Raw genomic sequence first — 13,216 nt, forward strand, 5'->3', positions numbered from 1 at the left:
GGGAACAGAGTGATATATCAATAAACACAAAATAAGCCTTTCTTATTTTGGGGGTGGAGAGCAAGCTAACGATCCCCCAAAGACCTTTTTCAGATGAAGAAGCCAGCTCAGGAAAGCTGAAAGATAAATAAGAGAAATGATATTTAATGCAGATCAAGTTCAAAATCTATGCCACCTCCATGGAAATATAATTCTGCTTCCTACTTCTTGGAAAGGAGGCAGTTTCCACAAAATCACGTCTTGGCTCACGCAGGAACATTTGTCTGTATTTTGTCATGGGCCTTCTAAAAGAGGCTGCTTCCCACCTATTTGCCTTCTATGACATCTCCATTAGGTCTTGGCTGGCTCAAAACAGGACCCCTGTATACCTTTACCCTCACCAAGTGAGCTGGAGAACTTCAGACACAGCCAAGGTGTCCAAGCATCACAGGTTCTGAGGTTTTGCATGAAGAAGCCTATGAGTGTGCGAATCTGGGTACAAATCCAGGCTCCACCATCACTCCGTTGTAACAGCAACCCAATGGGAACGCAAGTATGGGAACCACACTGCGCAGATTCAAGATTAGCATCTTGCTGGTGCACAAGGCCCAGTCTCTGCCAGAATGGCTCATATGATCTGAGAGTCCAAATCCTAAATGAGAAGGCCATATTTTGGCCTCCTCCTTATTCTCTAGCCCAATTTTCACCAATGGAAATAGGAACCAGGATCAGTCCACTTAGATGTACTGACTGCATCATTTAGTCCTCACCACAAGGGGGCGATCTTATCCCCAGCCTACGGGTAAGGAATTTGGCTGGGAAGGGCTGAATGACCTGCTCAAGGTCACACATCTAGAAAGAGGCACCTTCAGGACTTGAATGAGATGACTTTAGTATCAATACCTGGGCTCCAAATCACCATGCTGTCTTGACCCTCCGCAATAAACCCTTCGCTCGACAAATGGGGATGTTAAGGCCCAGAAGGGCAAAGAAAGCTCCCCAAGGTCACACGGTCAATTGGCAACATAGCTGAGGCTGGCTAAGAGAAAAGAATCATTTCTTGCTGGATTCTTGGGAGACCCGTACAGGAATAAGGTGTGAGGGGACAGGGAGGAAGATTAGAGCAAAACAAGAGAGTTGAAGTGAGGGAGTTAGAAGGAGAACCTGGATACCCGAGAAGACCCCAGCTCCAATGTAGCCCACCCTGGCAGCCCAGGTGATGGTGAGGGATGCAACTCACTTCTTCTGCTTCTTCTCCAGCTCATGGTTTCGACTTTGTTGGTTCTCTAGCAGGACGCGGGTGTCCTCCAGGTCACAGGTAAGATGGTGGCACTTCCTCTTCAGTTGGTGAGCCATCTTCTTGGCCCCATCATAAGCACTTCGCAGCTCCCCGAGCTGTAAGAGTAATAGAATGAATTACCTGGCTCTGTAGGCATGGAATGCGCTTTTTACTTTGTATTTCAAGGAGTTGCTATTTCCAAGGTGTGTAATGAGAAAACAGCAGATGCTGGAATGGGGAGACCCTGTCTTGACTACCTTCCTCCTGGGCCACCTCCAGGATGCTACTTTTCCGAGCCTCAGTTTGCTCAGAGGTAAAGTGGGGATAATTCCATCACTCTCTTAAGGTTGATTTTACTTTAAATCTCCAGCCAATGCTCCCACAGACTTTACCTACCCTGCCTCAACTTGATGACCCCCTGAGCCACCAGATAACTCATATCCCCACCAGCCGACACGATCGGAAGGGATATGTGAGGATTAGCCACAGAGCAGCCAAAATGACACACCTAAAAAATCTGACCTGGAATCCCAAGTGACAAGCCTTAAAGGTTAAAGCAGCAAATGGTACTTTGCATGGACTGAATTAACACCTGAATGCACACGGCCTTAAACAAACAAACGTAAAGACTCTTGCATCTTCCTCCAGGAAACACTCTCCCAAATGTCCTAGTTTAGGTCTGGGAAAGAGCAGAGCATGCAACTCAGCACACTGGCTTTGAAGAAATGGCCTCATTACAGAATTGCTTTAAATAAGCAAAACTCTGAGTTAATGAAGCCTGTAATTCTAAATTCAGTATTTGAAGGCAAATGGGATGTTTTCTTATATTCTGCCGCTCAGAGAAGGTTGCAGTTTTATTACTTTTTAATGTATCATAAATATCCCCCTTCCCTAGGGAAACTGACTCAACTTTGTAATTTGTTATTAAAGAACTGGGCTGCTTTCCTGCAGTTGTCCATCTGTGTTTATCTATGGTTCAAGTGTCTCTTGAGGACCACGATGCAATGTTCATCTTGAAAGTGACCACTAAAACCATCACCACCAGCATAGAGGATATCAAGAGTCACTTCCATTGTTTATAAAATCCCATGTGATCTCACCCAGGCCCACCTCTGCAAGGCAATCACATGATACTTTTTGCTCACGTTGAGAATAGAATAGATACACAAATATAACCTCCACCCTATGGCTCTCATATCGAATGGGAGAGACTATGAAGTGCGTAGGCAATTACAGTACAGCATGATGAGGCCTATGTTTTGGGAGACAACTCAGGGACTCCCAACTCAATCTGCGTCAGCAAAGACTTTCTGGAGAGAGTGACATTTAAGCTAAGATCTTAAGAATAGTTGGAGATATCTAGGCAGGAGAGAAAAAGAAAGATTGCTCTGGGAAGAAGAAATAGCATATGCAAAGTCCCAGAGGTGAGAAAGAATCAGACATTTTTGGAAGGAGAAAGAAAAAACGGAGTGTGGCTGGAATCAATGCTGTGCTGGAGTCGGCTGGTACCAATTTGAAAGAGATGCACAGAGCCAATTCTGTGCATCCCTTTCAAATTCCATGTTAGTGACATCACAATGGTAGTTTGAAATTGGCCATGGTGGGAGAATTTACACCAGGGAAATTGGCAAGTGCTACAAATCAGGGCTTTTTCTTTTTCCTGGAGTCATTTACTAGCACACAATTTGTTGGAGTGTGAACTGGTTAGAATGTAGATGAGGGATAGTTGGAGGCCACAGAAGACAAGCAAAGAGACCAAACTATCTGTACATTCATCTAGAAAGGCTAGATAAGATTATATTATATATAGATAAGATTGCATTAGATTTGTAATGTCACCTTCAAGAAAGAAGGACATTTCAGGATATCAGAAATGCAGAGGATGCAAAGCCCTAACAATAATGGTGCATACTAATATTATGGCGGCCAAGATGAGTGGGAAGAACAGTTGATAAATCCAGAAATGTCCTTTAGGATAGAGGTTTGTGTTTCAATGTCTAGACAGAGACAGAAGACAAGGCTCTGGGCTCATGGAAGGTGAAGAGTTGGAATGAAGACCGTTGCACTGACAAACCCCTCAAAGAACTGCATGCACCTCAGTGAGAAGAGAAAATAAAAGCTCCACATCCTGGCCTGGAAGGTGGTAAGAAAGCTTGCTTTCACCCTGGATCTAGGTGGGGGAAGAAGTACTCTTATAAGAATTTTAAACCCCAGGTCTAAGCCTCATGTGGGTTTAGAGATCCAACTGACAATTTTTACACGCTGCAAAAAATCTGAGACCAAGAATTTAGCATTATCTCAGGGACTGCTGCCAAAGAAAGTGAAAAAGGGTTTCTTCTAGCAGAACACACCCACGACCCTGTTATCAAAGGGCTCCCATCAAAATCAATAGAATGTTAAAAAAAAATTAAATCTCCTGCTGAAGATTAACTCACGATAAAAAATAGCTAAACACACATACAAAAATTCACTGGGAGAGAAACAAAAAAAAAAACATTCCACAATGCAGAACACCTGGGACTACTGTGGGAGGAGCAGAGAAACCTGTTGAAGATGAGCTCAAAAACAAAATTTACAAAACACGCAAGGAAAAAAATCCACCATGAGAGTCAGCATACTTTATGATCACAGAACAATCTGAAAGAGACTCTGAAACATTCCTTGGCTGCAGTGTGGCAGGTGGTTGAGAGGAGAGGCCAGAGGCAAGGAGGACAGCTAGGAGGTTGTTGCTTTGGTCTGGATGAGAGATGAAGGTAGCAGATTAGAATAGAGGCAACAGGGAAACGTGACAGTTTTAAGACCACTGATAATTATGTAATAGATAAGAAACATGAGTTAAAGTGACTTCCACAGAGTTCATGTAGAAATGGAACTGGAACTCAGATATCCTGAGTTAATATTCATGTTCTTTACACCACAGAGCAGTCTCTGGATAGAAGATCCACATGTACAGACAATATTTTTCATGTCTCCCAGTGACCAGCATTTTAATAACAGTGGAGATGGAGAAACCTGAAGTGGCTGGTATCCTTTTCCTCCCTCCCCAGGGTCAGTTAGTACCTCGATCACCCACAGTGGAGGTGAGAGGCTGCCCACTCTCTGACACTTCTGTGGCCCAGACTACCCCCACATCTTACCTTTTGCTCCAGCTCTTTCCTGGCTGTCAGCTCCAAGTTCAGCCTCTCCTCGCATTGCTGCAGACGCTTTCTGAGGAACTCGTTCTCCATCTGAGCACAGTCGAAGCGCATTTGCCACTCGTCTGCTGTTTAACGGAGTCAGGGAGACCAGGATAAGAGGCCAAATGAGTGTAAGGCAAGAGTGAGAGTGGCTCTCCTCCACTTTCTTGGCTCTTGGCATGCCATTTCACAATATACACAGAGCCCCTGAGCTTCAACCTTGGACCAAGAAACTATGCTTTAACTCTGAGTTTTAAATAACGCTTCTTTCAGGCAGCCTGTCCTGACCACCTCCAACTGTCTAAAGTTCTTGACTGCTCATTCTTCTAAGGTTGGTTGCCTTATACTGTTTAGTTGTCTCTATAAGTACATTCATATCTTCCCTTTTCCAAGGAAATTTCATAATCCTTAAGGGCAAGGGAGCTGTTTCAGTCATCTGTGAGTCCTTCACACCCTCTGGAAGAGTTCCCTACAAGCAGATTCCCATACATGTTGATACAAGCTCATGGATTGCTTAATGAACCTAATACAATAATCAGGTAAAAAGAGTCATCCTACTAGCCAAATTTATTGGGTTGTACAGAGTATATAATCATTGGCTGTTGCTCCAATTAACAAATAAGTAAATTAGCAATAATTCAAGACTACTAAACTGGTCAGAAGATGTCTCCACAAGATAAGATGCATACCAAATCCTTTGATTTGGTAAACAACTCAAAAAAATTATTGGCTGGTTTGATTAAAACTGTTAGACTGATTAGAATGGGTTATTTTAGGTTGATATGTCTTATCTTTTGACTATCTGAATAATAGAATAATGCCCATTAAGTTAATGAAGCTGTGGAAAACATTCCACAAGTAGATGACCAAAGATAAAGACCACCCACTTATTCACCTATCATCCATCCATCTGTCCTTCCATCCATCCATTCACACACTCATTGAGCACACTACTTTGTACAAGATGCAAGGGATAGTGAAATGAATAAGAAGCCATATCCACCTACCTTCCAGAATAATCAAGCAGGGGAAACAAGTAAAAAGACAGTTGAAACCTAGTATGATCAGAGCTTTCACAAAGAAGCTTATAGAAATCAAGAAGAGAACTCAAATTAATAAGACAACAAACTTGTTTTGTTCATCATTGTGTTCCCAGAGTATCCTATAATGCCTAGCATTTGGTAAATGCTCGATAACTTCCACTGGAAAGGTGGATAATTGAATGGATAGGATGTTTGACTAGATGATACGGTGGAGGATTAATGGATAAATAGTTGGTTGTGTAGGTGGAATAGTGGATGGATGGATGGATGTTACTGTAGACAGAGAAGTGGGTGCATGAGTGGATGAATGCATGGATTGAGAGATAAATAAATGATAGGGTATATGGATAGGTGGGTGAGTAGATGGGCAGATGGGTAGATGGATGGTTGGGTAGATGGATGGATGGGTGGATGGATGGATGGATGGATAGATAGATGGATGGTAGGATTAAGTTCTTGAAAGAGGTGACCTCAATAGAGATTTCTACATCATTAACCAAAGGAAGGATGGTATAATAATAAAGAGTTAAAGCTTGTTCAAGCTTCGACCAAGGTAAAAACATCATGATGGGAAAAGCACACTATCTGTCCACCAGGAAAAGCCTCACAATCACAAGCAGCATGGCCTGCAAAAGTAAGAAGCAGCAGCAGAAAGCATTGCTGCAGCTTCCCATGTACTCTGTGCCATGATGTGCTATAGAGCAAGTGGCATGAGTGGGCAACACGAACAAGAGGGGAAACTGTTCTCCTTCAAGGCTCATCTCTACCTCCAATCTCCCTGCCCATGAATGCCACCCTTAATCAACGTGTTTTCCTGAGTTTACCTGATCTCCCCATTTATTTTGCAAATATCTTGAGAGCAGGGCCCAATTAAAATTCCTCTGTAACCCCCACAGTGTCCAGCTCAGTGCTGAGTGCATATCATAAAAGGTTCTCTTTAAATATTTAGCCATGCATAAAGGAAAACATATTTTTTAAATAATTCATACTCCATCTTGAACCATAGAGATGGTTGTGGTACCACTGCAATGATATGATTAAAATGTTTTACTGCTTCTTTCAAATTTCCTATATTTTAGACATTTTCTATAATGAGTATGTATTACTTTCATAATGAAAAACAAAATATTTGTGGGTTGGCTTCTTGGAATGAGCATCCAGAGCTGAGAGCCCACATAGCATTGTGACTAATGTGCTCATGAGCTAAGCACATGTCCCCCTCCCAATAACACCCCAGTCTTAACAGAGGAAAACAAACTGGGAAGCATTATTTGGACATGAATCTCACACAGATGGAACTGACACTGGCGTTCCTCTGGGGATTTTTTAGAAATTACCTCCAAGGCCAGAGACTGTCCCACCCTACTGATTCTATACCAACATGTTCCCCTCTCCCTATGTGTACCCTACCTTGTTGGGTCTTGCTTTTAAGAGAGCCTCAAACTCATCTGTATTAACCTCCCCGGTAAATGCCTGCCACGGGGGTAGCCAGGATGGAAGAAGAACAAGAATTCAACAGAAAATAAATACGCATTGTCTCTTCTCCACAGACCCCTGCTCTCCATTCCTCTGAGTGTCCCTGACATTTCAAGGGCACAAATTACCTGGACACACGGAGGGAATAATGCTGACATTTTATAGAAGCTGACACACTTGATATCCTTCTCACCCAACTCCATTAGGCTGGGGAGGCACAGTGACAAGCTGACAAAGATGTCACCAGGCCATCCAATCACAAAGTCTCCAGGAAACTGTGTAAGAAGGACACCCCCAGAATCTCCTGGCACGACTGAACAAATGTATAACATCCCTGGGTAAAACCAAGAGTCCTCTTGCCTTCTCGCCATTCAGTAACTGTTGAGTGTCTGACACTGCTTTACCCTCTGTAAAATGGGGAGAGCTGTAGTTTCTGTTCTGCAGGTTGCTATAAGGATGGACTATGATCTCATTATTCCTCATAATAATAACGGTAAAGCAGCTATTAGCTATTCATCACTCTATGCTACACATGTGGCTAAACATTTTCTATCAATTATTCAAGCCAATCTCCATCTGAAAGAGGAAGAAACTGAGGCACAATTTCTTTGCCCCCAAATCCAAATCCAGAAATACAACTTCATAGGTTCCAACTTTTAACCACTAGACTGCCTTCCTCAAAATTTATATTCTGTTTTTATTTGTATTTTTTTGAGACAGTCTCTTGCTTTGTCACCCAGGCTGAAATGCAGCCTAGGTCTCCCAGGCTTCAGTGATCGTCCCACCTCAGCCTCCCAAGTAGCCGGGACTTCAGGCGCAGGCCACCACACCTGGCTAAATTTTAAAATTTTTTGTAGAAATGGGGTCTCACTATGTTGCCCAGGCTGGTCTTGAACTCCAGAGCTCAAGCAATCCTCCCACTTCAGCTTCCCAAAGTGCTAGGATTACAGGTGTGAGCCACCACTCCAGGCCTCTGAAAATTTATTTTTAAAATATTCACATAAACATAAACATACCTTGCCTATAAAGCTACTATTTTAAAATCATCACTTGCATTAAAACTAAACAGCACATATCATACGGATAATTTGCTATCTAGGATATTGCTGGATTGTCTGATCAATATCTGCTTATTCCATTAGGCTGTAAGTTCCAAGAGAGTAACACTGTGCCTGTTTGCTCTGCCAGAGTCGCAGTCCCTCATGCGATGTCTAGCACCTAAAAAGTGCTCTATCTATGAGTGACTGAATAAATGGAAAAGACAACTTTGTCCGTCAGCTTCCAGCCCCAAGGGTCCCAGGCTGCTCACCTCCTCCAGCAGGATTCCTTTCCAAGTCATTCAGCTGAATTTTCTGCTGGGCTTCTTCCAGCTGTTTATTCACGTCTCCCAATTTTTTCTGGACTTGTTCATGCTTGCTCTAGAAGAAATGGCTCAAGGTCCAAACTGGAGCTGGACAGAAGACCTGGGCTGGTCATCTTACCCATGGTGCTTCCAAGGCTCGGATTGGCCACCCTCTGCACAGTCCCCTGAGCCATGCAGAATCCAGGACCATGAGCTAGCCACCTTTGGCACATTTCTCACCAAATCACCTCCAAGGCTAAAGACTGTCCACTTTCTACACAATCCTCTCCTATTTGCCTCTCTAGCCAGGGACTATCCACCCATAACACTCCCAAGGCCAAGCCTTAGGAGACCTAAGTGTCCCCCAGGACCTTGAGCCCAGCAGTCAGTCAATCTGTGCATCTTGCTTAAGCATACTGATCCCCAATGAGAGGGTCGGGGGACAGACCCAACCATTTTTAGCCACCGTGTTCAGCCACCCCTGGCCACCCCTGACCACTCACCTTGAGCTCCTGGACCTCCCGGAAGGCCTGTAGCCGCTCTGCCCGCTCACTCTCCAGCACCTGGCAGGCCACATCACCTTTGAAGCGCTCATCAGCCAGCTCAGTGGTCAAGTCAGCAATCTGGGACGGGGAATGGGGTGATCAAGGATGGGTCACTCAGTGGAGCCACCAACCCTTCTCTCCCCATGCACTGGACCACCTTTGGACAAATCACCAGCTATCATGGGAAAACAACCCTTAAGTATAATCAAGTGGTTAAGAGGATGGACTTCAGAATTTTATTGGTCTTGATGTAGTAGAACTCTTGGTCCAACACTCACTAGCTGTGTAACTTTACACCAAGCAGGATGCCTTGCTGGTTCTCAGTTTTCTCAGACTTAAAGGGGGAAAAACAACTTACGTCATTATTTTGAGGATTCAAGGAGATAATCCATTGAAAGGTTAGCACAGTGGCTGGCACGTAGTAAGTGCTCAGTTTTAAACATGGCCATTTTAGTGGAATCTCTTTGTAACCAGCTTTTAGCAAATCATCTCACTGGATGTACCAACACTGTCCCTCAGTAAGACACACTGAGGGATACCCACAGCACCAGAATGCTCTCCGCCAGAACACCTCTCTGCAATTCTCCATGGCCCATCTGCCCCTAGCAGGTGACAGCATGCACATCCAGCATCAGTGTGTGTGCTCCCAAACTGTTTTTGCCTGTTGCATTTTTACCGTAGCTATCTATTCCGTTCGCTACTACATAAACTTACAGAATATGGCTGGACAGAGTTTCTATGAACACTAGGTTGAATGCCTCGGAAGGAATTAATAAAGGTAAGCTGCTTTTAGAAAATGCTGCCAAATAGGCATTGCAACAACTAAAGAGAAAGTCGAAGTAAAAAATTAGGTTTTTGTATCCAAATTACTTTGCCATTGGCTCTGTTTTAAAGAAGCCACAATTGGAAATCATACAGTTGTATATTACGAGTGTGGTTTAGAGAAAGAAAGAATCAATGGGTCCTGCCTCAGAAATGCAGTGATTTCAATTATACATGTAATTAATTTTAAAATAGAATTTTTTAAACGAATTCTCAGCTGCACTGAATTTTTTTTTTCTGATTAACTGACCAGCCACCGATGCCAAATGCCACAGGGCTTCTGTGGCATTACTGTTCCAAAATGAAGCATTCAGGGTTTGAGGATATGGCAGAATACGTAGGGGAGAAATATATGAGTGGAGTGTTTGTGGCTAAGAGGCAGAGAAACCTCTTATGGGAGGCAGCGGAATTGTAAGAAAAGAAAGAGGTAGGGTGCAAGGTTCGAGTCCAGGCTCAACAACTAACACCTTGGACAATCCCTCCTGCTCTGGAGCCTTAGTCACTTGAGCTGTAAAATGCACTGAATTAGGTGTGGTCACATGTCCTCTTGCTGCAAATTTTGCATGTGAAGATGTTAGAACGCCTCACTCTTTCATCGGACCCTCTGCATCATGACTGATATTTAGGGACAACTCTGCATTATTTTGACTGAGAAGGTAAATAGTTCTTACAATGAGCAATGTAGCTGCCCTTCCTGAGCTAGCCTCTCTTGGTAGCTTAGGCAGGCTCAAAATTTATTCAGCTGTCCCATGAAGAAGGAAGATGCAGATCTATGTTCTGACATAAAAAAATAAATATCCCCAAGAAATATTGCCAAAGGGAAAAAAAAGGCAAATTTGCAGAATAGAATGTTTGGTGTCATCTCATTTTTGTTTGCACAGAACAAAGCACTCCCAAACTGTTAATTGGGATTTTTTTTTTTTTCCTGGAAGGATGATGGGATCACAGGGAACTCCAGTTTTCTTGTGATGCATTTCTGTATTGTTGTTTTTTTAAACTGATTTTGTAATGAGAAAACAAAACAAAATATCTTTCAAAAAGAGTGAAAAAAAAAATCTGAGGCTGCTCTGTGCATTCCATGCTCCCCATCTGTTTCACTTCTCCAGCCCATCTGCTTCCCACCCTGTTGACCGCATCACCAACTGCTGAGACCAAAATGCACATTTTAATAGACACAGAGGAGAAAGGCGGCTTGGGGGAAGCACTGCAAAGTCACATCACGCGTAAATGGCAGAACTGAGATTTTGAACTCAGACCAGTCAGATCCAAGTCAGGACCTCCAGTTAATTAATGAGGGACTCTCCTAGGGTGCTCCTGGTTGTCTCCAGCATGGAGCTTTCTCTTGCTGTTCCTTACACTGTGCACCAGGGAAGTCCTTATGTGGCAATGATCTCGGATAGTTGTTAAAATGCAAATTCTAGGGCAGAGCATGATAGCTCATGTTTCTAATCCCAGTGCTTTGAGAGGCTGAGGTAGGAGGATCACCTGAGGCCAGGAGTTCAAGACTAGCCTGGGCAACATAGCAAGACCCTGGCTTTACAAAAAAGTTTTTAAAAATTAGCCAGCTGAGATGGTGTGTGCCTACAGTCCCAGCTGCTCTGGAAGCTGAGGCGGGAGGATCACTTGATCCCAGGGGTTCTAGGCTGCAGTAAGCTATGATCACACCACTGTACTCCAGCCTGGGTGACAGAGTGAGACCCTGTCTCTTAAAAAATAAAAGAAAATGCAAATTATAGGACTCTCAGACCCCTAAACCAGGATCTCTAAAGCATAATTCAGGAATCTACATTTCAACTTGTTCCAGGGTGATTTTTATGGACAATAAAATGTAAGAATTACTGCCCTAGAAACTGCCAGGATCTCCTCCTAATTTTGGCCTCACACTTGGATTTGGAGGGGTTAAATTTGGTTACCTGTGCAAGATCATTCTTGCTGCAAGAGTGCTGATTTGCACTGGCCACAGGATACAGGGCGGTGCAATCCAGGAATGCCCCAGGTCACACCCCTAACCACCATCCTTGAAATCAGCATTAATTCCAAGCACCAGGATTGTGTTCTCTCCACCTTAGCCAATTAGTGTGAAATTTAATTTATGCTAATCGGCCTGAGCAAGGGGAGCACACAACTAATTTGATGCGTTCATTTTGAGTTTCACAGAACCCAAAGGCTGGAGCCCAAAGGACAAGTAGTATTTTCATACTGGGGGGAATGACACATGCTTTTCACGGAGACAAGTGGCCCCTGACCTTCCCCTGTCCCCACAAATCCCTATCCCTTCCCACACCATGGGGCACAGCGGCTTTGGAGCAAGGTGAGGAGCAGGCACCGTGCTCAGACCTGTCAGGGGATTGCAAATTGAAAACCAATTTAATGAAGGGGGGGTCTGGTCTGCAAACCCAGAAGAGTCCTTGCAGATTCCTCAAGAACCAATTAACTAGAAATTATCTTGAAAACCTCTCCAGATCTACCACTTGGCCAAATCAACAGAAATATTCTTTCTATTGAGGGACAATTACTCCAAGGGTCTGCCAGAGAGAAGGGGACAGGAATTAATACATTTGTTGTATATTTTGTATAGAGTGGAACAGAAAAAATACATCCTGTGCACTGGCCTTATTGGCAGCTTGGGAGAGCAGTGAGTAACTGGGATTTCACGGATGTTAAATACTGGACACACATAGGGTCTCTGGGACTGTCACTGTTGCTTGTTATTCACGGATCCACCAGGCACTATGCGAGCACTTGTTGTGTGCCAGGTCCTGTTCTGAAGGACCACACTGGCCGGTCAGAGAGATAAATAAACCACAGGGGCACACACACACGGGTCTTGGCTTGATCCTGTCCTCAGCTCTTATATTCATAGACTCCCAAGCCCAAAAACCATCTGACCTGCCGACAGCAGGAAACGGCAACTTTTCGCTTTCCTCCTGTAATTTGCAATTTGCACAGAAAGATCTGTTCATTATAACCCCTTATGTGAGAAACAGCTCACACTCTTGAAATGCTGAGGATAGGTATGCACTGAGCACTTGGCATATGTCATCTGCTTTAAGCCCTTCAAATATCTTATAAGAAGGGCATTTTTGTTATTCCCTTTTCACAGAACAGGAAACTGAGGAGTTAAGAGAGAGAGGGATTTGGTTAGGATCATAGCTGGTAAGTAGCAGAGGTAGCCCAGCTCGGGCTGCCTGACTCCCAGCACCTGGTTCATAATAACCCTGCTATTTTCTGTCCTACATCTACCATCTGACCCTTTCTTTAACCTCCCTCACCCCTCTGGCATCTGGACGTTAGTAAAGTAATTATCCACCTGGAACAAATCAGACAGCCATAGCCCAGAGAGCTGAGATTAAGTAGCCAGTGGGTACAGATCAAAGAGCAAGTAAGATCTGGACCTCAATCACCCTTACTGGGCACTTTGGCCAAAGAGAGCCTGGGTGGATGCCCAGTGGAAGGGGAGTCCCCACTCCCATCCCCTTCAACCTGAGTGATGAAAAGACAAAATGAGGCAGTAGATACAGGACCAGTGCAACTGCAGCACCAGCAGGCTTGTG

General features: G+C 43.9%; 1 protein-coding gene across 3 annotated transcripts in view; it reads right to left on the reverse strand.

The window, feature by feature from the left end:
• MYO18B (myosin XVIIIB) overlaps positions 1–13,216 on the reverse strand; it is a 297,367-nt gene that overhangs the window by 135,611 nt on the left and 148,540 nt on the right. For 2 of the 3 annotated variants that reach the window (XM_031656040.1, XM_031656038.1), the window contains exons 26-29: positions 8,799–8,918; positions 8,263–8,371; positions 4,396–4,520; positions 1,220–1,374 (exon numbers count right to left, since the gene is read on the reverse strand). In XM_031656040.1, coding sequence (XP_031511900.1) covers positions 1,220–1,374; positions 4,396–4,520; positions 8,263–8,371; positions 8,799–8,918 — 509 coding nt within the window. The remainder of the gene's footprint in view (positions 1–1,219; positions 1,375–4,395; positions 4,521–8,262; positions 8,372–8,798; positions 8,919–13,216) is intronic. The other variant, XM_031656039.1, reaches the window with a different exon arrangement.

The sequence above is a fragment of the Papio anubis genome, chromosome 16, assembly GCF_008728515.1.
Source record: "Papio anubis isolate 15944 chromosome 16, Panubis1.0, whole genome shotgun sequence".
NCBI lineage: Eukaryota > Metazoa > Chordata > Mammalia > Primates > Cercopithecidae > Papio > Papio anubis.